Source organism: Muntiacus reevesi, chromosome 22 (assembly GCF_963930625.1).
Source record: "Muntiacus reevesi chromosome 22, mMunRee1.1, whole genome shotgun sequence".
Classification (NCBI taxonomy): Eukaryota; Metazoa; Chordata; class Mammalia; order Artiodactyla; family Cervidae; genus Muntiacus; species Muntiacus reevesi.
In genome coordinates, this window is record NC_089270.1 from 35,151,338 (window position 1) to 35,178,883 (window position 27,546).

Sequence of the window (27,546 nt, forward strand, 5' to 3'; positions counted from 1 at the left end):
TGCCTGACCTGAGGTCGGGCATTGTAATGGGGAAGAATTGGGTCCTTTCTGTTGACCAGCGCCGGCTGCATAGATTGCACTTTTCTGTGCATCTCGTCAATTTGCTGAGCCTACTTATCAGATGTAATGGTTTTGCCAGGATTCAGAAAGCTGTAGTGGATCAGACCAGCAGCAGACCACCAAACAGTGATTACGACCTTTTTTTTTTGGTGCAAGTTTGGCTTTGGAAGTATTTTGGAGCTTCTTTCTGGTCCAACCAATGAGCTGGTCATTGCCAGTTGTTGTATCCACTTTTTGTTGCATGTCACAAACCAATCAATAAATTTTTCATTGTTGTTGCTTAGAGTAAGAGAAGATGACACTTCAAAATGATGATTGTTTTGATTTTCAGTCAGCTCACAAGGAACCCACTTATTGGGCTGTTTCAGCTGTTCAAATGCTGAACGACTGTAGAATGGTTGACGTTGAATTCTTAGGCAACTTCTCATGTAGTTGTAAAAGGATCAGCTTTGATGATTGCTCTCAAATGGTCATTGTCAACTTCCAATGCCTGGCCACTGTGCTCATCTTCAAGTCTCTCATCTCCTTTGCAAAACTTCTTGCATATTTTAGATGACTGAAATCCAATATAATCTATCATTACCCTGTTCCTTAATCTTTTAAAATTTAAGAACAAATCTTTTTGAAGGAAAAAAAAAAATTCAAACATTTTAAATCTATTTTATCTTGCAGGATTTAATTCAACCACTAATGTGAATTTTTGTGCAAAAGCTCTATAATAGAGAGCTTTAGAAAAAAATATTTTATTTATTTTACAATAAAGTACAGTCATTATATCAGAGAAGGCAATGGCACCCCACTCCAGTACTCTTGCCTGGAAAATCCCATGGATGGAGAAGCCTGGTAGGCTGAGGTCCATGGGGTCGCTAAGAGTCGGACACGACTGAGCTACTTCACTTTCATTTTTCACTTTCACACATTGGAGAAAGAAATGGCAACCCACTCGTGTTCTTGCCTGGAGAATCCCAGGGACGGGGGAGCCTGGTGGACTGCCGTCTATGGGATCGCATAGAGTTGGACACGACTAAAGTGACTTAGCAGCAGCAGCAGCAGCAATTATATATATATATATACACACACACACACACACACACACACACGCGCGCGCGCGCGCACAGTTGTTATTTTAGTCGCCAACTTTTTTGACTATGATTCCCAATAAAGAATGTACAGTAGTCATATAAAAATAAAAATGAACCTATACAATTTAAGCTATTGAGACAAAACTTTGAAGAAACAATACTGAACCTGTCTATCTAGAAATTATCCCAATGTGTTGCATCCAGTGCCATGACAATCCATTTCCACTTTATTCTACTCTATTCTAGCCGTTTATATAGTGCTGATAATAACACTAATTCTATCTTTAAACATATTATGGAAAAAACCAGCAATTCAGAAAAACCTATTTTAGTAAAATAAATATATTTGAATCACATGCAGACACTACTTATTTGGGATGTTATTTCATAGTTTATGAACTCTTCCAATCATCAAGGATAGAACTCTAAGTCATGGTAGAATATAATAGGAGTTATACAAGTCGAGTTCAACATCTTAAATAATTTAAGATACTAGAAGATGCATTAGAGCTACTACATAGTTATAATTCAGCTGTGAGCCAGCTATCCAAATTCAATATACTCAGTAATTTTCAGGACTATTCACACATGCTAAAATTCGTTATGCAATGTATGTCCTTAATCCTTTATAAACTGTCTATTTTTCCTGATGTTTTTCCTGCCTATTCCATCTAAGCTCAGCAAGCATAGAGAATATCCGAAAATGTATGTTTTGCTCTTTGAAAACATGATTGAAACTAATCTAAAGGTTTACATAGCAGTTAGTTAGTAACTCTCTTTCTCTGGGACACAGTGTTCAAAGATCACAACCTTTAAATGCCATGTTTATTTCCTAAGTAGATTTATAGTTTATTCTTATTGAGAGGGTTGAAAGGAAATGGTTTTCCTTGAAGGCATTAACAACTTCTAAATTATCTAATTGATCATTGTGGATACAGCCAGTATTAACTCATTTAGGTCATAGACAGATCTATTTGCCTAGAATGATTGAATTAATTTGCATTGCCATTTCCCACTATTAAAAAGATGCTATAAATGTGAAAAAAGTGAAGTGAAATTCACTCAGTCATGTCTGACTCTTTGCAACCCCATGGACTGTAGCCTTCCAGGCTTCTCTATGCATTGAATTTTCCAGGCAAGGATATTAGAATGAGTAGCCATTTCCTTTTCCAGGGGATCTTCCCAACCCAGGGATCAAACTTGGATCTCCTGCAGGTAGATTCTTTACCATCTAAGCCACCAAGAAAGCCCCAAAACCCAATAAAGTGCTATTGAAAATAATGTCTTACATGAATATTACTAAAATGGACTGAACTTGACAACATGTATAATCACAGGTGGTCAATGACTATTTGTCAAATATGAATGGATTTTCATAAGTTTTATATTTTCTTCTATATCCATAATTGCAACCTCATTTTAAACTGTAGATATCTCTTTGCATTTGTTTCCATCATACTTCTTTGGCAGCAGATTTTCAGTATGATTAATAAATACAGCTATTTAAAAATGCTTTATAACAAATAATTTTAGCACACATTTCAGAACAAATGGCTATATAAACAAAACAATTAGTAGTAAACACGCACACACACAAAATTGTGTCTTTACCTGAATGTTTTCTAATTAAAAAGAATCAAATGTCAGAGTTAAACGTTTGTGTATTCCTCATTTGCCACACTATTATAAAATTTTGTTTAGATGTAATCCTAATAAAGTTTAACTTCTGACTACAAGTTTTGACTTATGAATTATTTATTAATGAGAGCTTGCATGTGTAAGTTGCCAAAATTTTTGCAGTAAATTTAGAAAGAATTGACTACAATTCAGTTGTGTTACATTATCATTACTTTTACTGACAATTTAGAAAGTAGTTTTGAAAATGAAATAACAATTATATAATATTCTTTTGACCATACTCTTAAATTATTATTTATGAATTGAATTTGCTTAAAATTGTACCTCAGAGTTAAGAATTAAGTTTTCAATAGAAGCTTTAGAGTAATAATAAAGAATTCACTTTAAGAGAAAATAAAAATATTCTTATAATTGTGAATCAACTTTTTTATTATGGCAGTGTGTAATAAAGATATTTTGATTTTCCTAATCATATAGAAATTTTAGTATTCTATTTATTACTAATAGTAGTATATGTAGAAGACATTAAAGTGATATTTCTGCTATAATTAATTTATTCATAATACTAAAAGTCAATAGTACATACTATTCTGATAGAGTGGGTTATTCCTGATAGAGAAAATAACTCACTTCCAAATGTTAATTTTAAATAAATTTTGAATGAGGTCAAGGTTCTCCAGTTTTAAACAAAGCTATTTAAGACTTTTTTTTTTAAGAATAATTTTCAAATTGCACAAGCTATACATAGGTCAGCTTCCCTTATAGCTCAGTCAGTAAAGAATCTACCTGCAATGCAGGAGACCTGAGCTCAATTCCTGGGTCAGGAAGATCCCCTGGAGAAGGATATGGCAACCCACTCCAGTATGCTTGCCTGGGAAATCCCATGGACAGAGAGGAGCCTGGCAGGCTACAGTCCATGGGGTCACAAAAGTTGGACACAACTTCACCACCACCATACATAGGTCACTTATTTTAGTACATGTCCACAAACTGAATTCATCTGTGTAACAAGTTCCTAGGCCAAAAAGCAGAAAATCACAATGCCTAAAGCACCCGCCCATCATGCTTTCTTCCAGAATTATCCATAGTGCTTACCCTGTAAAGAATAACTACTATCTCCATTTTAACACTGGATAATCATTTTTATTCACCTCCTGAGATCTAATCTGTCTTCTAATGGAAAATATTGCTTTTAAAATATGTTTACACCTGTGCTTACAATTAAATGTCATTTTTCATTGAATAGGTCCACAGTGGTATCCTTCTCGAATAGGCCTGCAGCTAGAACGTGGTAAGAAATAATTTCACTCATCTATTTATTTAATTTAGAATCCCTTTTCTGTCATCAATAGGCAATATTTATTTATCGCTTACCCAATGGCAGGTATTATAATAAATACTTTAAATATATTGTTTTATTTGAGTCTCCTCAAAAGCTAGTGTTCCACATTTATGGTAGAGGAATTTTATTCTCACATAAATAAATTTCATACATTCACTGTCATTGTGTATTGAAGGCAGGATCTGAACTAACATCTTTCTGTCTCAAAAGCTTTTACTGCTCTATCCCCTCAGTCTACTGCCTTCTAATATAGTCTCAGGGATGCAGCTCAGTTCTCTTTGCCTTTTTCCTGTTCAAAAGCAGAATAAGGGAGATAAGGAGGAACAGAATTAATTAATTATAGGGAGAAGTATTGTTTCCATTAATAAGCCTCAAGTGTTTCAAAATTTCAAACCTTATTTTCTGGTCATAAAATTTTAAAATGTTATGCTAAAAATACACAAAAGTGAGTCCTGCTAAGAATCATTGTTATTGACATCACATCACTTGACCTTACATTTGAACTTGTTAAATAAAAGCTCTGGGTAGATTGGAAATTTCTGAGGAATATTCAGTTCAGGTCCATAATAACAAATCTACAAGAGGTACCTTTTAAGAAATTTCAATCTTTAAATTTTTCTACACAATCTTGAGCTGCATTGTATTTTTCTGGTACTTTGCTAATATTCAGGCTGTCATTTCTTAGATATCATATTCACTTAAGGACAAATGATGATTTCTCGGGATCTCTAAGATGTTTTGTTGTTTTCATTGCTATCTTAAATATTCCACACTTTTTCTGAGATGTCTATGTTGAAAACATAGGTATCCAGAATATTTTTATAAATCACAGTTTCTTGAGGTCTCACATTTTTCTAAACTCAAGTGTTCAAGACAAATTCTCATCTAGCTAGAGTTTTAAAGAGAAGAATCATTGTCGTTTCTTTTTGCTTCTATGGGGTATAGTATGTGCTTTTCAACACATGGATGCTGAAATAACATAAAATGAAATAATGCTATTGCTTTCTGAACTTGATTCTTATATTAAAAAAAAAAAAAAACTGAGAATGCCACAAGCATGAGTGTCAGATGTAATTTCAATTTGAAGGAGATTATAAGGGACTGCAGAATTTCTGTTACTTCAACCTTTCTGGTGAACGTGACATTTTATTTCCCTTCACTCATATACCTGGCTGGGTGTACCAGTGTGTGATGTGAATAAAGTATAACCCTACAAGTGTTCTTTGATGAGACTGTGATGAAATATTTGAAAAAAAGAATCTATGAATTTAGTAATATAAGCAGGATATGGTACAAAGTTTATTTGGAATAACACAATTTAAAACCTCTCTTTCTACTTACTTATGTTCAGAGTCTTTTGTAAAGTGAGCTAATAAAGACTCTAACTTAAGGTTTGTGTGTGTATGTGTGCTTTTTGCAGGTGATGGCTAGTGTGTAAGTAAGATTATGTTTATAAAGTACTATAATGATTTCTGCATGGTTAATACTTCATTAAACCTAGTAGTAACTATTAATATTAAGGAAAAAGGCAAGACCAAAACAAGACACGGATATTATATATTTGCTGCCAGAGTATATTTGCCAGAATGAGTGCACTATGAATAATGATATCATGTTATTTTAGAGCCTTTTACAGTTTCTGTACACAAAAGACTGCTAAAACACAAATAAAAGAACAAGTAATTTATTTTTTTATGGACAAATATAGCCTTTTTTTTTTTTTTTTTTTTTTGGGCTTGGGAATTCTGCTTAGCTTGGCTGGGCTTGGTCTTGCTTGGCTAGTTTCACTCAAACAGCTAAGGTCAGCTAATGGACTGCTGAAGACTGGCCAGAATGATCATGGCTGTAGCCTTTCTGCTCTATACTGTCTCATGCTTCATCAGAAAGTTCTGGCCTTGTTACCACAGTGCAATCAGAATTGCAAATAAATGAGCAGAAGCACTCAAGAATTCATGAAGCCCAGGCTTAGAACTGGCTTATGATCCCTTGTCCCACATTCTATTTGTCAGAGCAAGATACTAGGCTACCTTATAATCAAGGGATGGGGAAACCTACACCAACTCTTAATAGAAGGGACTAAAAGACATATTGTGAGTGATGCTGACATGGTAATGGTGAATAATTGCAACCATTGTTGCAATAAATGTGTCATACAAATCGGTAACTAAAATGTGTTCTCTCATTACTGTGATTAATATAATTGATAATGTCCTGGAAGTTTGGGGTCAAATTTCTAATTCTTAGAAACATTAGACTTGTTCAGTAGAAGGTTTAAGCATATGTAGAATTGGTCCTTCTTTTCCCGTTCCTGACTCCAACCATCCACATACCATTCATACAATCTTCTAGGGTTAGAAGTATGCACCTCATTGTTTGGCCCATTCTTGGGAGAAAATTTCCCCAAAAGATATATTACTCGAGCAAATTTAGGCAGAAAATTTAGGGGTCTTAAGTGGCCAAATTCTGATATAAATGGCACTGGCTCCATTAAGTGCATTCTCTTGGTCCCACATGTTCCTCTCCCATTGGAAAAGGGCATAGATATAGAATGCCTAGGAAAGGAGTTCCTGATTACTGTGTCTAAGAGTGACATGATTAATGGCATGTCTGGATTCTCTCACATTGTTTCACCCAAATACTATATTGATTTTCCATATTTTAAAAACAAAATGCCAATATTCTGTTCTTTGATGTCAGCAAAGGGGATAGAATGGTGGGAAACTATGATGTCAATAGGTGCATGCTGGAAAGAAGCTTTCAGCAGTCCTTATCAATATTTCTTGCTGTTATGAGTGACTGTCACAATGACATTCTGATCAGCTGGATATCAAAGTATTTATCTTGAACTATGTTTCATTAATGTGCAACAAATTACCACAACAAATTGCCACAACAAATTACGACAAACTTAGTAGCTTAAAACAACAATCATTTATTAGCCCAAAGATACAATATGGCTGGATTCTCTACTCAAAGTATCCACAAGTTTAGAATAAGGTATCAGCTATGCCAAATTCTCATCTTCTCATATAGACTTCTGAGAAAATCTACTTCCACCTTCAGTCTTGTTGGCAGAAGCCGCCTTTTAGCTTTATGACAGAGATCCCTATTTCCTTAATGGCTATCAGTTCCTAGAGGTCACTTTAATTATTTGCCATGTAGCCCTCTCCATTTTTAAACCAACAATAGTATAGTGACTCTTCCCAGTGTATTGAATCTTGGTATCCCTATTTCTGATTCCATTCAGATTTAAAGAATTTGTTATTAACTCTGGCCCACCAAGATGACCTCTTTTGAAGCCATATGTCACAAACTAGGCAAGGAAGTCATAGTTTACTATATTCATGTTGGATTTATCGAAATTAATATATAACAATTTCTTACTTTCATCTTATACAAAATACCTGTAAGCATAATTATAAATCTAAATACTATATTTTGAAAATCACCTGATAGTCAAAATTTAATATCTTACCCTTTCAATAATAAAGAATGAAAAGAAGTTTGTACATGAGTAGAGTTAATATAATTTGTAAATAGATTAGCATAAAATATAATACAAATAAAAGCAATAACGTTAATATCATTGTACTTGTGAGGTGCATTTATGCTGGTATACATAGTTCTAATCTACTAATTTTTCTTTCTGTATGACATAATTTTGTTTGCATAAAACAAATTATATTTATCCATATCTTATTTATGAGTACTTAAGATTTTTACAATGTTTTGCTACTACAAACAGTACTAAAAAAGAAATCTTTGTACATATCTTTCAGTACACAACAGCAAACTTATCTAATGCTCATTTTTAAGAACAGAACATTTCTCTCACACTTTCCATCATCACTTCTGTTTCCTCCTGTTTCATGAGAAACTTCCTCGCAATAATCTTTGCTGTAGGTTTGTCTTCTGACTTCAAAAGCCTGGAGGGCTAGGAAGCTCAGTTTCAGCTTGTATTCCTTCATTTCAAACTGAATGTATAATCTCACCATGCCTCATGGCTTTAGCTGTTAATGACTGAAAATATCTTCAGACACAGCCACCCAACAGCCTACTTGACAACTCCCAATTGAAAGCCTAATAGATATCTCACACTAAATGCACCCTAACTGAAATTTTCCATTTTCACTCCAAAATCTGCTCTTTCCTCACTCTTCTTTTTGTCAATGATATTAGAATGCAATTAAGTGCTCAGGGCAAAAAATTACCTCAGCCTGAATCTCACAGGTTAAACTTGCTCTAAGATCAAACTTTTTGGGGTTGATGAATTTTTAACATCTCTACCAGTGCCCTCTTAATCAAAATAAGCCTCATACCCTGGTTGGTGAATTTTTACTTTCTCCTAAGTAATCTTGCTTCCTTTTCTTCCCAGTTAACATACAGCAACCATAATGTTCTTTTTGAAAGGTGAATCATGCCCATCCTCAGGTTCTTTGCAATGACTTTTAAAATTCTACTCCAACTAATTTATCTTAAAGTAAAATCAGTTATACAACAGTTGATATGTATGTCTACTGACACAAAATTACACTTCAAAATATACTTTATCATATTTGATTATGATATTATCTAATATTACATTTTCCTCAGAACACAATCGTAACTAGTGGTAATCTGTACTTTGTTTAAATAGCATTAGGAAACCACTGTGTATCTGAAAATTTGCCAGATACACTTTATAAAATTGGTTTATTCACATGCTATCTTACTTTAAAGATTTAATATAAATTGCAATTTCTATATAAAATTTATCCTTTGCTTTCACTGGTTTCACATTAAAAATATTTATCATTTTTTGCCTCAAAATTGTATTAAAACATTATTTCCTTATTGTTTAAGGTGGGCCCTTTCTGAAGGACAACTTAACCATTCAAAGTGTTGCAGCTTCCTCCATTGTCACACTCTATTTTACAGACCTAGGTCAACAAGTCAGTTGGACTACAGTAAGTATCAATTTGAAATGCAATGTAGATGTCCCACATTTTGATGTGAATGATTTGTTGAGAGAGGATATTTTCTGTCAAATAAATTCATAGTGAAACAAAATCTTGCACTAAAGGTATTTTAAATTTTCCATTCTTACTATGATCAGTGGACAAACTTCCATTCAAGAACTGGAGAAATGGGGGGGAAATGGTTGAAAGAAGACAGATAACTATTTTCTAAATGTCAATCTATCTCATGACTGATGGCCTCATTTCTATTTTCGCTGTGTCTTGTCAGTTACTTGGTATTTCTTCATCTTTTCCTTCTAGGAGCCTCAGTATGATGAAGACACATTTGTCATTGGAAAGAGGGGAGATAGAATATCCCAAGATAGAATGTCCCAAGACAGTGAAGGGGACATTTTAAAAACTGAGAGTGAAGAAATAAGACTTATTTGAGTTGTAGGTTTTGGGGCGTTCTTTAAACTTTCTTGAAGGAGGTACTTTCAAAATGGTGGCAACTGAATCCAATAGCATTAGAAGAATGAAGACCATATTAAAAAACAGGAGAACTAAGAAACAGAAAATACTTGATACTACTTCACAAGTACTGAAGGATTCATGAGTAACGAATTGATAGATGGGATATCTTCAGTAGCAAGAAGCTATATGGTATTTAATGACAGGAAGTGAAGGAGTTAATCTGATGAATAGCTTTGACACTGATCTACAAAAATTAGTGCAACCATTCATTTTTCAATTAAATTTAATCTATTTTCTTTATATTATTCAGACTTTTTATGTTTTTGTGATTGCATTCTATTTCATATTTGTGATGTGACTACTTTTAATATTTTCTATTCAAAATGGCTTTCTTTTGCCAGCATAGTGTTTTGAGTTTTCCCTGTATAGTTAAACAATCAATTTTTAAATTATTAAAGACAGAGGATAATTTATACATTGTTATTTAAGTCTCAAAATGAGAAATTCAAGTTTACATTCATTAATCAAAATGTCGCATGCTTTAATTTTCCACCAATTTTTCCTGTATTATCTTCTTGTATTTAGATAATTACTTTTAGTGTGCTTGGCTAAATGGTTGCTCTAGTTTCCAAGAGTTATTGAGCCTTTGAGTACTAATTTGTTGCATTAAAAAATAAATAAAACTAAGTTTAGAGTTATTTGGCCACTTGATGTGAAGAAATGACTCACTGGAAAAGACCCTGATGTTGAGAAAGATTGAGGGCAGGAGGAGAAGGGGACAACAGGATGAGATGGTTGGATGGCATCACCAACTTGATGTTGGTGATGGACAGAGAAGCCTGGCTGCTGCAGTCCATGGGGTCGAAAAGAGTCACACTGGACTGGAACGAATGACTGGACTGAAGTGAACTGAACTGAAGTTTAGAGTATTCTGAATCTTTGTGAAATATATCACAATGTTTACAAAAAAAGCTACTAACAAATGCATATTGTAACAAAGGGTTTAGAGTTTAAATGTGATATCTACAGACCCTTGTGAAAAGAGATTGTAGACAAGCAGATTTTGATCTTCAAAGGTTAAAATATTCAAAGAATCTTTGCCCACATTTATGATGAAAAAGGAATTATATCTACAGAAGCCGTGTCAAAGTGAGTGGCAATAATTGTGATTCATAATGAATTTCAGCTGCATCCCTGGGATAAGCACTGAGGAAAAAACGTGCTAAGGTGGAATTCTGTGACAATTGTGCTAGAAAATTATAGCTTATCTGAGAGGAAAGTCATTTAGGTGACAAAAGAGAACTACGAAAATAGGCTGGATATTTTAAAATCAACCCTATGGTTCACACTTCTTTGCTCCAAATGAGTCAGTCCTATTAAATGCTAAAAATATACACATTACATTGCAATCACACCCACTGTATATCAACTAAACTGCACAATAAAAGCAATATTTTACCACAATTAACATTCTTATACATTTATAAAAATATTAAAATTCACTCCTATAATAAAAGCATTATTATAAGTTTTCTCTTTTTGTGAGAAACACTCTCTTTAATTTAGCAAGGTCAAAATTAGTAATTTAATAATATTTTTTTAGGAAGCAAGAGTTTGCTGCAGAATGTTGAGAAAATTCTTGTCTCATGGAACTTAGAATAAATTGGAAGACTTAGGATAAATAATGTAATAAATTAATATAATTATAATAAAAATAATCCCCATCATACAAATCCTATTAGCTAAAGATCACATTCCATTTTCATCATTTTTATCTTCATTCATGTGTCTGTACATGCTGTGTGTAGTTGCTCAGTTGTGTGAGATCCCATGGGCTATAGCCCCCCTGGGCTCTTCTGTCCATGGGGATTCTCCAGGCAAGAATACTGGAGTGGGTTGCCATGCCCTCCTCCAGGGATCTTCCCAACCCAGCGATCAAACCCAGGTCTCCTGTATTGCAGACAGATTTTTTTTTACTATCTGAGCCACCAGGGAGGCATGTGTATATATAGTCATATACAAATTACGGACTTCCCTCGTAGCTCAGTTGGTTAAGAGTCTGCCTGCAATGCAGGAGGCCCAGGTTTGATACCTGGGTAGGATTCCGTGGAGAAGGAAATGGCAACCCACTCCAGGATTCTTGCTTGGAAAATCCCATGGACAGAGGAGGAGCCTGGCAGGCTACAGTCCATGGGGTCGCAACAATCAGACATTACTTAGTACTAAACTACTACTAGTAGGCAAGTTATTTCTTACATAGATTCATGTACCTACCAAATTCAGATATAGAATTGTTCAATCCTTCAAAAGGAACTCCCTCATCTTACTCCTCTGTATTTACACAGAGAAATCTATCCTGGGGCAACCACCGATCTGTTTTTCATTTCTATATTTTTGCCATGTGGTGATTGCTCTATAAACTGAATAACAGAATCAAATAATTTTTGAGACTAATGTTTATTTTTCTCTTAGTATAGTGACTCTGGGATCCATCTTGGTTATTGCACGTATATCAATACTTATGCTTCTTTTTATTGGTGAGTAGTACTTGTTATATGTACATAATAGGGTTTGATTATTCACCCACTGGCAGACATCTGAATGGTCTTCAGTAATTTTTTGTTGTTGTTACAAATAAAACAACAAGCTAGCTGTGTGTTGGTGTTTGTGTGAACACAGGTTTTTAATTCTCTGCAATCACTGTTGAGTTGTAAGTTTACCTTTAATATTCTACATATCTACATACAAGTCTTTTGTCTAATGCGTGGTTTGCGAATATTTTCTCTCAGTTTTAGCTTGTCTTTTCATCATTTTAACAGGATTTTTGTTGCTGTATAAAAAGTTCTCAATTTTATTGTAGCATAATTTATTAATATTTTCTTTAAAGTATCTTGTCTTCACTATCATATGTAAGAAACATTTGCCTAGCCCTAGGCCTAGGAGTTCTTCTTCAGAGTTTTTCTAATCATTTGACATTTTTATATTTTACATTTTAATCATAGTTTTTATTGTAAATAATTATCTATTTTTAATCACCAGGCCTAATGTTTTCTTTTAATTTGTGTCACATATCCTATAATCCATTTCTGGTTCTTTTTTCTTGTCCCATTTGGATTAATTGCAGTACTTTCTTTTCTATTAGTACTTTCTTTTCTATTTCTTCTCTGGTATCTTGGTGGTTGTTGTTCAGTTCCTAAGTCGTGTCTGACTCTTTGCAACCCCATGAACTGTAGCACATCAGGCTTCCGTGTCCTTCACTACCTCCCTGAGTAGGCTCAAACTCATGTCCATTGAGTCAGTGATGCCATCCAATCATCTGACCCTGTGTTGCCCACTTATCCTCTTGTCCTCAATCTTTCCCAGCATCAGGGTCTTTTCCAATGAGTTGGCTCTTTACAGCAAGTGGCCAAAGTGTTGGAGCTTCAGTTTCAACCCCAGTCCTTCCAGTGAATATTCAGGACTGATTTCCTTTAGGACTGACTGGTTTGATATCCTTGCTGTCCAAGGGACTCCTGAGAGGCTTCTCCAGCACCACAGTTTGAAAGCATCAGTTCTTTGGCACTCACCTTTCTTTATGATCTGTCTCTCACACCCGTACATGACTACTGAAAAAAACCATTGCTTTGACCATATGGACATTTGTCAGTAAAGTGATGTCTCTGTTTTCTAATACACTGTCTAAGTTGGTCGTAGCTTTTCTTCCAAGGAGAAAGCGTCTATTAATTGTGTAGCTGCAGTCACTGTCCATAGTAATTTTGGAGTCCGAGAATATGAAATCTGACACTGTTTCCACTATTTCCCCATCTATTTTCCATGAAGTGATGGGACCAGATGGCATGATCCTTGTTTTTTGAATTCTGAGTTTTAAGCCTTTTCACACTGTTCATGCAGTTCTCAAGGCAAGAATACTGAAATGATTTTACATTCCCTTCTCCAGCAGACCACATTTTGTCAGAACTCTCCACCATGACCTGTTCATCTTGGATGGCCCTGCGTGGTACGGCTCATAGTTTCATTGAGTAGACAAGGCTGTGGTCCATGCGATCAGTGGGATTAGTTTTCCATGATTGTGGTTTTCATTCTGCCTGCCCTCTGATGGATAAGAGGCTCATGGAAACTTCCTAATGGGAGAGACTGACTGTGGGGGAAACTGGGTCTTATTCTTGATTGATGCTTTTGAACTGTGGTGTTGGAGAAGACTTGTGAGAATCCCTTGGACTGTAAGGCAATCGAACTAGTGAATCCTAAAGGAAATCAGTCCTGAATATTCATTGGAAGGACTGATGCTGAAGCTGAAACTCCAATACTTCGGCCACCTGATGCAAAGAACTGACTCATTAAAAAAGACCGATGCTGGGAAAGATTGAAGGTAGGAGATGAAGGGAAATGACAGAGGATGATGTGGTTGGATGGCATCACTGACTCAATGGACAAGAGTTTGAGCAAGCTTCAGGGGTTGGTGATGGACAGGGAAGCCTGGTGTGCTGCAGTCCATGGAGTCACACAGTCAGACAAGACTGAGCAACTGAACTGACTGCCTGAGTTTTCAGCCAACTTTTTTCACTCTCCTCTTTCAGCTTCAAGAGGCTCTTTAGTTCCTCTTCACTTTCTGCCATTAGAGTGGTATCATCTGCATATCTGATGTTGTTGATACTTCTGGCAAACTTGATTCCAACTTGTGAATCGAGCCCAGCATTTCCTATGATGTACTCTGCAAATACGTTAAATAAGTAGGGTGAGGATATACAGCCTTGATGTACTCCTTTCCCAGTTTTGAACAAGTCCGTTGTTCCATGTCCAGTACTAATTGTTCCTTCTTGTCCTGCATACAGGTTTCTCAGGAGGCAGGTAATGTGGTCTGGCATTCCCATCTCTTTTAGAATATTCCACAGTTTGTAGTGATCCACATAGTCAAAGACTTTAGCATAGTCAATGAAGCAGAATTAGATGTAGCTATATCCTGTTTCAATAACTTTAATGATTACCCAAGAGATTACACTGCACATTTAAATTATTGAACACTAACAAAAATTGTTTAAGTTTACTAATGTGAAGATAATGCATTAATAATTGAATGAGCTTTATTTGAGGTATTTGGTCTCCTTCTGAGTTTCCCATTGTGAATTATTTTAATTCTTTATATATTTTAAAGCCAAAATTCAGTACTATAATTCCATATGGTCAATCTTTATTTAAATTTATTCTTTTTATACTGCAACTTAGTTTTTCCTTCTAATACTGAAGTGACATCTGGTATCATTATCCTTCTTTCTGAAAAACACCTTAATGTTGTATTATTGTTCTGTCTTTGATGAGTTCTTCCAATTATTGTTCATCTAAAAATGTATTCATTCAGTTTATATTATTGGGGAATATTTTTTCAGAAAAGAATTCACATTGCCAGCTATTTCTGTCTTTATTTCAAAACACTATTAGTTTGATTTCTGACTCCCATTATTTCTGTTGAAAAGTTTACTGTACTCCTTAAAGTCTTTTCCTGGTTTATTCAAATTTTTTATTTTATTTGATTATGATGCATATAGTTATGATTGTGGTTTTATTTATTCTGCTTTGGGTTTATTGTGTTATCTGAGTCTGTGGTTTGATAGCTATATCTAATCTGACAAAATTGCATAATCTCTTCATCTTTTGAATCTCCATTATTCCTTTCATATTCTCCTTTTGGGATCATATTACATTTTCATACTATTCTTTCCAAAGTTTTCAAATATCACTAAAATCTCAACCTTTTATTTTTCTTTGAACATTAAAAGATTGTTTTCTAAAAGTATGCGCTTAATAATTCTGTTATGTGAACCTTTAGTTCACCCATTTTCAATGCCTGCTGCTGCTTTTGGTTATGGTCATGGTATCTTCACTCCTTGTATAACTGTGTATTTCTGACACTGAAGAAAAATTATATTAATAAATTTAAAGATGACTTGAAGAAGCCTCGGGTGATTTTACCTTTCAAATATAATTTATCATTCTGCAGATGGACTAATGGCATTGCTGAGTACAGGTCATCTCATTCCATTTCATGATTGAAATGACTTCAGGCTGAGTTTCATATGTACCTATGAAGTACATATGAAGACAGATCTGTTTCATCCTCACTCCTAAGTTTAACTGTTCTAAGTTCCAACCCAAATTCTGGGAGTTTTATAGCCACCTTAGTCTTTGAAAGACAACAAGCAGTAATTTTGGTGTTTCCATTCTTAAGCACCCTCAAAAGATTGGTCTTTACATCAGGCTGTTACCAAGTTTCATGAAGTGAAATGAAGTCGCTCAGTCGTGTCCGACTCTTTGCGACCCCATGGACTGTAGCCTACCAGGATCCTCAATCCATGGGATTTTCCAGGCAAGAGTACTGGAGTGGGTTGCCATTTCCTGATCCAGGGGAGCTTCCCAACCCAGGGATCGAACCCAGGTCTCCCGCATTGTAGGCAGACGCTTTACCGTCTGAGCTACCAAGTTTCATAGCTCAGGTTAATTACTACTCTGGAGTCTCCTATAAACATCAGGTGGAGAGGGAGGTGGGAGAGGGGATCGGGATGGGGAACACATGTAAATTCATGGCTGATTCATGTCAATGTATGACAAAAACCACTAGAATATTGTAAAGTAACTAGCCTCCAACTAATAAAAATAAGTGGAAAAAAACAAACAAACAAACAAAAAACATTTTGATCTTCCAATTCTTCAAAGACTCAGTAACTCTTTGGAGCCGAAAAATATTTTGATTAATTTTTCTTGGTGACCTCATTAGGAAAGTTTGTTTGAATAACATGAGCATAGATTTATCCATTATATGTTATTCATATAACAGTTATTTTTTCTTGAAAAAAAAAGAAAACCTTCTAGTATCGCATTAGCTTAATAGTATTCATGGAGTACAAAGTAATATTACTATTGGGAAATGTTCTCATAGTTATAGTAGCTCTCCTATCATTAGGAAATTACTGTTGACATTACTTTATTTTTTGCATCAGGGCTTCTCTAGTGGCTCAGTGGTAAAGAATCCTCCTGCCAATGCAGGAGACATAGGTTCAGTCCTTGGGCTGGGAAGAACCCCTTGAGTAGGAAATAGAAATGCACTCCAGTGTTCCTGCCTGTAAAATTCTATGGACAGAGAAGTCTGGTAGGTTACAGTCTATGGGGTCTCAAAAGAGTCAGACATGACCTAGCAAGTAAAAAATTTTCAACACCTGTGACACAAGCAATTCATTTTGCTTTTAACTATCAATTGCAATTTTAGAGAACAAGAAAAGTCAAAATCACCCTAATAATAATAGGACTAAAAAAATATTTTTAAAGGAAGGATGAATGCATTAAATGAAATCTAAGCCCAAGGGTCTTAATCAATTTACAACAACTGCAGTTGAATACAATTTATATTTTCCAAAACAGTTTATTGTCTTATTCCTTTTCAATTTAGAAATACAAGTTGAATATTCCAGAGAAGTTCCAAAAATCCCAGTTTCATAGCTTTTCTAGTAGAAATAGTGAATTTTACATTAAAAGCAACACATTAGTTTAAAACAGAGAACTTTCTATAAAGGAAAAGTATGAAAATAATTTGATATTAGAAATAAATTGAATTTAGAAGTAGTATATATCTTCAAAGTAAAAAAGAAAAGAAAGTGCACCTGCTTATTTTGAAAATAAAATCTCTAATAAATTTTGGATTAAAGTGGAGTTTCTAGTCATTGTAAATTCATCTGCATAGGCTGTATACCTATAAATACATATTTTGTTTGTATATTTATTTCATCTTTAGTTTTGTTTTTATTCTTTTTTAGTAGAAGAAGAGCAATTTCTGTTTCAGAAATCTGTCTTATTAACATTTATATATCTGGCTTTTCATTTAATTATAAATCTATTTTCTGACTACTTTCTAAGTTTAATCAAACATTCTTTCTATCTGCACCCAAATATACATTTTTCTTGAAAGATGCATTGTCCAAAAGTTATTTTTTATTACTCTCCAGGGCTTTTAAATCAGAATATATCCTCCATACTTTGTCATTCTTTTAAACCCTGTGTTTCAGAATGAACAATATTTGTGATAAAATATTGGGTCTCCTAGAATATATTACTGTAAGATAGCAAGATCTCTAATTGTTTTAGGAGATGATGGAGATAAAATTGTAGTTTAATTACCTCTGATCCAAAAAAAACTTCCTATTTGTGACAGCATGCTTATCAGCTTAATAAATAGTGATATTTGGTCATGTTAACTATTGTTTACAACATTTTTCATTTCTGACATCTTACTACAGGATTTGCTCAAAATATAGGATTTGACTAGGTCAGAGACATTGAACTAAACATTCTAAAACAATCATTATCCTAATTATTCTAGAATATTAACTAGATTCTATTATCAGACATTCAGAAGATATTTTAATTTATATCTGAATAATCAGGAATGTTTTATGCCATAAATTAATACATTAAAAGGTTGCTTTGGTACTGAATTTATTGGATTTATAAACTTATAAACTTATTGCATTGTTCTTATCCTCATATAAAAATATTTCTTAACTTGTGAGATAATAAATATTGTTTAAAAATGTATAACAAGACAGTTACATATATAAACAGATATTTATACATATGTATGTATATCCATGTGATTATATGTATGTGCCTATATATCAAATACTTTAATCATTTAGCTCCACAAAATTGTCAATAGAGATAAAAGCATAATTAATAATCAATGTGCACACTTGTATATTTGAGCGAAATATGTACAGTTTCAAGTTTCTTTCCTTAGAAATGATGAAAATTGGCAAAGACAAAGCAAAATAGAAGTGGCAGTTGAATTTATCATTGTCATGTTTGTATTCTTTCTCTTCTCTGCTTTTCTTTTTAAAACTTGAAGGGAAATTATTCTTTTTCTGACTGAAAATTTCAGAATGTAACTTTAACCTGCTTTTAGCATCAAGACAAAATCAAATGATGGCCATTCACCAGATACAGAAAGCTATCAGAAAATCAGCCAATGAATCTTTTTGAAATCATGTAGTCTCATTTCCAATTATCTTTCCAAATATTATGATAGTCTCTCTATAGATTGGATATCTCTCCTCATGTACATGGTTGCCATACTTGTGGCAAGTTCCAAAAGAAGCTCCAAAATTCAGAAAGCAATCCCCTAAAACTACTCACTCAGACTCACTAAAATTAAGCTAAAATTTCCAGGAGAGAGAAGTAAATTATTTCAATTTGAACAAGGGTCAAATTGATCTTTCTTGATGGTTCAAATGGCAAAGAATGTGCCTGCAACGTGGGAGACCTGGGTTCGATTCTTGGGTCAGGAAGGTCTCCTGGAGAAGAGAATGGCAACCCACTCCAGTATTCTAGTCTGGAGAATTCCATGGAAAGAGGAGCCTGGCGGGCTACAGTCCGTGGAGTCTCAAAGAGTCAGATAGGACTGAGCGACTAACACTTTCACTTTCAAATTGATCGAATTCTAAACGACATGGCAGCAAAAAGCTATTTCCCATTCCATTTAGTGACAGGGATGGCTAACATAGAAGATTCATTTAGGATGGGGCTGGAAAGACATGGGAAATGCACTTATGTATTTGATTAAGTGAAATTATTTAATGATTAAATAAAAATCATATGATTACATAAAAATCCCTGTGTACTATTTATGAAGACATCATTATATTTATGTCTAATATTTTTATTTTACTATTTACAATTGTCCTTTACCTTAACTCTTAGCTAATTTTTCTAAGGAAGATTTATTGTTATTTGTGACAGCACTTAGCCTAGTTATTTTTAGAGAACAGATGCTCACCTATCCATTTCACCAGTTCATATAGCAGGGTAAGTCTGGGGACATATTTATCATGGTTCTGTGCTAGTCGCTCAGTTCAGTTATGTCTGATGCTTTAAAACCTCAGGTGTTCTGTCATCCACCAGGATCCTCTGTCCATGGGATTTTCCAGGCAAGAATACTAGAGTGGATTGCCATTCCCCTCTTCAGGGGATCTTCCAGACCCAGAGATTGAACCCAGGTCTCCTGCATTGCAGGCAGATTCTTTACTGTCTGAGCCACCAGGGCAGCTATAAAATGTACTGTTTAAACTAAATCACTTTCTTTTTTCAGGTATTTTTGGCTGAATACACAGGACCTCTGCTAATATATCTCCTCTTTTATTTGAGGATCCCGTATATATATGACATGAAAGAGAGCTCTAGAAGATTATGTCACCCAGTGGTACAGTAAGTAATGCATACACATGGTGCATATATATTAAGAAGGAGACAAACTAATACACAGATATTATGTTAATAAATATAAACTCAATTAACATGGATTCACTTTTAGGGAAATATATTTTTGTAAGTTTATAAACAAGTACCTATTACTTACTATACTTAATATATTAAATATACCTTAGAGTGGATGTAAGTTTTGTTAGTTATGATCACAATCAGCAAGCTAATGAAATGCTTAATGTTACAAAGTTGAGAGGTCATGTATAGGGCACAGAATATAAATACTTCTCCAAAAATATGGGCAAAATTGCATAGAAAATCAATAATAACTGAACTAATAAACTGGAAGAAAAAAAGGTTTTAAAATTTACTTTTAGTAAATCAAAGGCCAAAATCAAATTTAACTTTGATATAAAACATAAAAAAGACCAAGGACACTTATCAAAGATGAATATATAAGTATAATTCTTTACATACTGTGGAAATAACCTCCTTCTCTGTGAAAGTTGCTCAGTTGTGTCCAACTCTTTGTGATTCCATGGACTTTCTCTAGGCCAGAGGAGTGGAGTGGGTAGGTAGCCTTTCCCTTCTCCAGGGTGTCTTCCCAACCCAGGGATCAAACCCAGGTCTCTCATTGCAGGTGGTTCTTTACCTCTGTCTCCTATATCAAATATCAAATTAAAAAGAAAGAGAATAATCATTCAAGATGTGACTTGGATATGTAGAGTTACCAATTTATTTTTTCGGAAAAAGAATCTGAGCAAATGCCTAAACTCTAAGTGAATTAAGAAGCAAAATTCAGATCATAGGGATGCTATATGATAGAACATAACTTGACTCCTGGATGTCCCATCTCAAATTAATCTTTCATTCACTCTTACTTCTGGACTGCAGCCACAATGCCCACCCTTCTTGTTCTGATATCTGCTATGCCTTTTCACACAAGGGCATCTACACACATTATCCCTCTTCCTCCAACCTTTCTTCATGGCCTCCCACTTTCTTATCTCTTATTCAAACTTCACATAAAGCTCAATATTTCTTATCAGCATTATCATTTCTATTCCTTCCATGAGAAATACACTACTAAAATATTTCCCTTTATACAATTTATTACTTTAAAATTATATATTTAAATAGTCATTTGTGTTTTTCACTCTATGAATTTAAGTTATATAATGAATGTCTTTTGATGTTCAATCTTTTCTGTTAATACTTGATACACTAAATGATTTTTAAAAAACACCCAATAGTAATGTTTTGAATGAATAGAGGCATGAAACAATTACATACAAATTTATTTTACATTGGACTTTTTAGAGTATGAAAAGAGAGGAACCTGAACTGGATGTGTGTTCTGAGATGGGCTTTTAAAAGAAAGTTATGTTTAAATACTTTCTATGTTTTCTGAAGGTATGTGAGATTGTCAAACTAGTAAATCTGAGAAATATTCACATGGAAATTATCTGTGGTACATAGAAGTTTGATGCTTTGTAGGAGCAGAGAGAAAGCTTGTGCAACATGTGCACAGGAGGCAAGGGAAGGTTGGATCTCGGGGATCATGGTCAGGTTAGTATAGGATGAGTTGTTCAGGTCCTTTGGTAACATGAAAGTCAGTATTTCTTTTTCTTAAGTGAAGAGAATGCCCAATTCATTTAGAGTCTGGGGTGGAGAGTTTATTGGAGAATGTAATTGCCCTCATTTTTTAGATCAGACATATAATAATAATGTGCACCAGATATATAGCACAGCATGGAGAAAAGACCTTTTCCTTCTTTTACCCAAAAACATTCTCAAAGGAATTGACTGATGGTTGCTATTCTTAAACATAAACATGGTATGTTTTGTAACATCTCAGTGATAAATGCATCGGTGCCACATTCTTCCTAAAGCACAAATATGTTAAGTTTATATGAAATCATTCAGAGTAGATATACACAAGCTACTTTTGAAATTTAAGTGTCTAGTAGAGGTCTATAAAATAATCCCAAGGTCTCTAAGGCAATTCAGTTTCAGGACAGATGATGTCATTTCTCAAAGTTAAAAAGATAAAATTTCAAACCCCATATCCACCTGACATATAATCCAAAGTTGCTTCTTCCAAGTCACTTTGAATCATATTCCAGAGCATTTTTCTGCTAGGTTCCAATCCTTTTGTGACTCAACTGCCCCCAAATTCTTTGGATCTTTTACAAAGATCTGTACACTAGGACTAAGGATGAATCTCCAGCATGATCTCTATGCTTCTCAAGTAGTGAAATGGTGGCCCATGACTTGATGTAATGCATATGTTCTTTATTCAATCAGTAGTATTTTAGAGAGCAGACACATACTTAAAACTGCCATGGTCCTTCCCAGCAGAGGGATCTAGTGAACTAGATGCACATATGCCTTATGTGCATCTCCTTAAGACTTTAACTGCAACATCAGGGATGAAAAAGTAGCCAGAGAACACTTTCCTGTATTGAGTATCCACAGTTTGAATATCTGCCTTAAATACAAACACAAAACAAACAAACAAACAAAAAAATACAAAGAACAAAATAGCTTTTGATATTTGGATCCTTTGTCCTTGTTTAGGTCACTGACATTATGAACTCCCCACATTCAAATCACCGCTCATATTTCATACTCCATTTAAATATGCTCTAAAGCGTTCTATTTGTTGCTTTTACTGAACTTCACTCAATTCCTAGAATTCTTACACTGTGCCTTCTGCAATTCAGTATCCACCGTTAGCAAAATCTCTTACACTGACAATCTTTTATCTGAACATAGCCTTCATATTCTTCCTCAAAAGAAACCTGGTACAATGACTGCCTTGCAACTTTATAAAGTTTCTTTTTAACAGTCCTCATATCTTGAAACTTAGTTGATAAAACATAAGAAATCTTCAAATATTACAACTGGGGGAAAAAAATGGATCCAAACCTACTTATGGATGTTCTATTAGTTTAGCACTAGAAAAAGAAAGATTTTATGTTTGAATGAAAGTCAAGTATAACTAGGGCTTCCCTGGTGGCTCAGCTGGTAAAGAATCCACCTGCAATGCAGGAGACCTGGGTTCGATACCTGGGTTATGAAGATCCCCAGGAGAAGAGAATGGCTACCCATTCCAAATATTTTGACCTGGAGAATTACATGGACTATGTCATAGTCCATGGGATCTCAAATGAGTTGGACAGGGCTGAGTGACTTTCACTTTCACTTTTTCAATCATAATTAAATATTTTGAAATTAAATCAAACTTGGTGAGTTATCAATAATGTACAAAGTGGTGTATATCCAAATATTAAGGCATTGCTATCTGCTATGGTAATCTCTATGTCCTAATGGTATAATGAAAAGTAAATAAGTGAACTAACTTAATCATAGCTTAAACTAATATTTCTCATTCAGAGCTCTGCTTCATTGTTGAGCAAAAGATAATTTTTCTGCTTTCTTGTTGGTCCTTTAATGGACCGGAACCTGGTGGTCTGGAGTCGACGATAAGAAAGTAAGAGAGAGGAAGAGGCTGAAAGCGCTTGTTGGTCCTTTAATGGACCGGAACCTGGTGGTCCGGAAAGTAAGAGAGAAAGAGGTTGATATCCCCTGGTTTGCGCAGAAAGCCAATAGAGCCCTGGTTTTAGGGCTCGCGCTGCTGCACGTAGGCACCAGGCGCCCTCTCCAGTGGGTGAAGGCGCAGTGTGCCTTCTCGAGAGGGGCTTAGAAGCCCGGGCTAGAAAGTGAGCTCAGCGGGCCTCCGCGCTCCAAGGAATTAGTCAGAAAGAGAGAGAGAGAGAGAGAAAAGAAAGAAAAAGGGAGACACAGGGACCAAAGCTCTGATGGAGCAAAGTTTTAATCAATAGGCAGTGGGCGTATATACTGTCTTACAAGGTGGTTATTCTCAGCAAAGACAAAGATTAAAATTTCAGACTTACAAAACATAAGATGATCCCTATCAAAGAGAGAGTTGCAAACAATCACCTTTTACCATTTGGCTCATGAAAAGGAAGAGGGTATTTATCACTGCAATGAGAAATGCCTGGATTCCTCAGCCTCGGGAAAGGCGTGCCTCTCCTCTTAGTTCCTGAATATTCAGGAATCAATAAGGGCCAGAGGGTTCCTGACAGATCCAAAACAGCACACAGGAAGCCTCTTGTTAATGCTTCCTGACACTTTCTTAAAAAATGTAAAATTCTATAACTCCGGTATTTATACCGATACTTCTACAAATGAACCAAGAAGTTACGAGAGATACTGATTTTGTCAGTCCCTTGAACCCACAGTCAACTTTCTATATCAGAACCTTTGCTTTTGTTTCTGTTACTCTCTAGAAAGCTTTGCCCCCAAACATATACACTTTACTCTCTCACTTCTTTCAAAATTTGCCTGTTGTTCATAGATCTATACACCACATAGAACATCTCTCCCACAACAGGTGCAGTTTTATTTTTATGAATTAATGAATAGTGATACATTAACTAATGATTTAGGTATGTTGCTTTGTTTTTGTTTATCTGTTTTTCCCAAAATCACTCATTAGCACCAGAAATCATCAATTCATTACCAAAATATAAACATACAGTGTAGATTCAATGTTTGATTTTACATATTGTAGATGAAATGCTGATTTTTATGCTTAACGTTCATTGGTTTAAGTATATAATCTTTGATAAATATTGATTTTCTTGAATAGCAGTCATAATGGTTGAAATTTTACATGTTTATTTATAATAAAATAGGTGTATATTTGATGGAAATATATTTTAAGTATAAACAAAGAAACATACATCTGTAAACTGCATTTGACATTCACTTTTTAAATATTAATTACACAAATAACAAGAAGAGGTGATGGGTTAGAAAAGCAACAAAAACAAATGACATAAAGAGACACAAAATATTGCAATATGTTAGGCAAGAAAACAAACTTAAAAAAAAAAGCTGCATTGACTCGATAGAAAGTGAAATTCAAACTTTTTCAATCTGTGGTACTTGTGAAAGGACAACCAGGCAACGAAAAAGCTATGTTGAATATTATAACATGTCAAATGCATTCTATGTAGGTTGTAGATTTTCTGCTTCAAATTTAAGCTATTTTGATATGATCACATTTATAAGTACTATATATATATATATATATATATATATATATATTCTTTGGAAAGATAAACATACTGTTTATGACTGGTATTATAAAATATCTTGAGTGTCATCAGAAGTAAATTTAAAGAAACTGTTGTAACAGTACTTTTATTATTAAATGTAGAAATTTTTTAGAATAAATAAAATAAAAATATGAAAACTAACATTTGTGTTTTAGTTATCAAAACCAGTATTTTCCTGATAAAGAGAAAGTCACAATATATTAATATAGATGAATTTATTTACTAAACAGAAATAGACTCATAGATGTAGAAGGCAAGCTTATAGTTACCAAAAGGGAAAGGTGGGGAAAAGATGAATTGCGACACCGGGATTGATGTACACTACTAAATATAGAACAGATACTGAATAAGAACCTACTATATAGAACAGGGAACTCTATATTCAATACTCTGTAATAATCTATATAGGAATATAATTTAAAAAATAGTGGATATGTATAACTGATTCACTTTATTGAAAGGCAGAAACTAACAACATTGTAAATTAACTATACTCCAATAACATTAATTTTAAAAGATTTATCTTCAAAAATAGAAAGGAAAATGAAAACATTTTATGCATAAGGTGATTCAGATTTTTGGAAGGGAATTTAATGGGTTTGTGTTTTATTTTCTTTCTAGCTTGGCCTGCTTCTGTCATTGTATACACTATATCCGATACCTTTTGGAAACCTTATTTGTTCACAAGGTTTCTGCAGGACAGACACCTTTGAAAAATTTGATAAAGGTGGGCATTGATATGTTTTGTAATTTTAATTACTTTTTATAAATTTTATATATAGGATCATCTGCATTATCATTTAATTATGCTTATTTCTCTCAAGCTTAGATTTTTCTGTTCAGGTGTATCAGTATATCTTAAACTGCTGAAATGCTATTTTCTGAATGATCTGGTTCATCAGAGCTGCTCCCAACAAATAATGTTACATAAAATATTTGCCATGACCTTATGTTACAAGGTACTTTTAGGCACCTTTAATTTTGAAAATACTTAGCACTGAATTCAGACTAAGTACCACTTGAAGTGGAAGAATCTGATACATAAACCCTCTAATAAATATAAATTTGTATGACTAAAATGATGATGCTGTATCCTCTATTTATTGTTGTTGTCAGTGCAATAACAGGATCTCTGCTCTCCCCAAAAATGATGAATATAAATGCTATTAACCATCAAATGATTATCAAGAAAACAGGAAACACTAGAATATTGAGATGGAAATGTACATTAGACAATATGGTATAACTCAATTTTCCAATTTAAATTGATTTTATTTTCCTATTTAAAATTTGGTTTCAAAATGAATTATATCTTTAAGACCTTCCTGAGTTTTAGCAAATATTCACTTTCTAAAATTTTTGAAGAGGGAACTATTCTATTTTTGTCATTAAAATGAAACAGTAAACTCTTGAACTCTTAGAAACCTCAAAAAATCATTTAGACTAGCTTCTGTTTTGAAAGAAGGTATTAACATTTGTCACATTAGGATCAGATCAGCATCATAACCTAGTAAACCCAAACTGGTCCATTTCTCTTCATAATCAATCAAAAAACATTAGGTAACTCATTCATTTATTCAATTACTTTGGGGATATAACTCTTGGTAAATCTTATCTAATAGATTAATTTATTATCTTTATTACTTCCCTCCTATTTATTACTTGACAGACAAAAGCTATTCTTGAAAAGTCTTCCTAAAACACATTGCTACATTTCTCTGTATTCTAAATACTAATTTATACTGACAAGGGTTGAGCAAAGAAATGCATTTTCTTAGTGATATCATATAGGTACTTTTAAGATGCTAGCTACTTGATAGGATGAAGAAGCATTCCACTTATCAGGCTTAGAAAATTTATAACCTTTTTATACCGAAATACTGTGATGTGGAATATTAATGTATCATGTGGATTCAAATGATGTTATGTGTATATATATTCCTTAACTTTTATTTTGTTTTATTTGTAGAGTTGTGCCTTTTATTGGGGATTCACTTCTTGGATTGCCTACTACATTAATCATCCACGGTATACACCACCATGTATGTAGAATTTCTTCTTAACTATCCCCATACTAAATTGCCAACATCAAAACTGTTCTAAACTACATAGAAATGATGCATGACATGGCACACATAAAAGAATAAGAAAATAATGAAAAAATATAAACTTTAAATTGCTTTCACACATACTCCATTAAATTTTTATGTAGGATTAGAAGATCAAATTTGACTGACATATTTTGATTTATTCTCTCTCCATAGAAACTGTAGCAAAAAATATAAGTTGATTATAAATCTAAAAAATGACAGATAGTAAAATGAAAGGGTAAAGATAAAAAAAAAACTGTCAAGAGTTTGTAAGTAAATGTTATTTTTTTAAAAAAAATATAATTCAAATGGAAAAATAAAGGCTTTTTTTCCCCTCCCGTGACATATTGCTTCCTATAACTTTACTAAATGTCTTATCCCTTGATGCAGATGAACCAATTTAGTGCAATGCACACTGGAACAAAACCTAAACCCTTATTTCCTATTCTATTGGGATACATACATGTTCTGATTGAAGAATTCCAGTTTTTAAATCTTCAGTGGACCTTTCCTCATCTTTTCCTGCAGTCC

At 33.9% G+C, this 27,546-nt stretch overlaps 1 protein-coding gene across 1 annotated transcript in view; it reads left to right on the plus strand.

Moving 5' to 3' along the window:
- The window catches only part of TECRL (trans-2,3-enoyl-CoA reductase like), a 131,624-nt gene that overhangs the window by 66,563 nt on the left and 37,515 nt on the right, over window positions 1-27,546 (plus strand). The window contains exons 3-7 of the mRNA XM_065914673.1: window positions 4,027-4,071; window positions 8,965-9,068; window positions 19,663-19,778; window positions 25,547-25,652; window positions 26,895-26,967. Of these exons, the coding sequence (XP_065770745.1) occupies window positions 4,027-4,071; window positions 8,965-9,068; window positions 19,663-19,778; window positions 25,547-25,652; window positions 26,895-26,967 (444 nt within the window). The remainder of the gene's footprint in view (window positions 1-4,026; window positions 4,072-8,964; window positions 9,069-19,662; window positions 19,779-25,546; window positions 25,653-26,894; window positions 26,968-27,546) is intronic.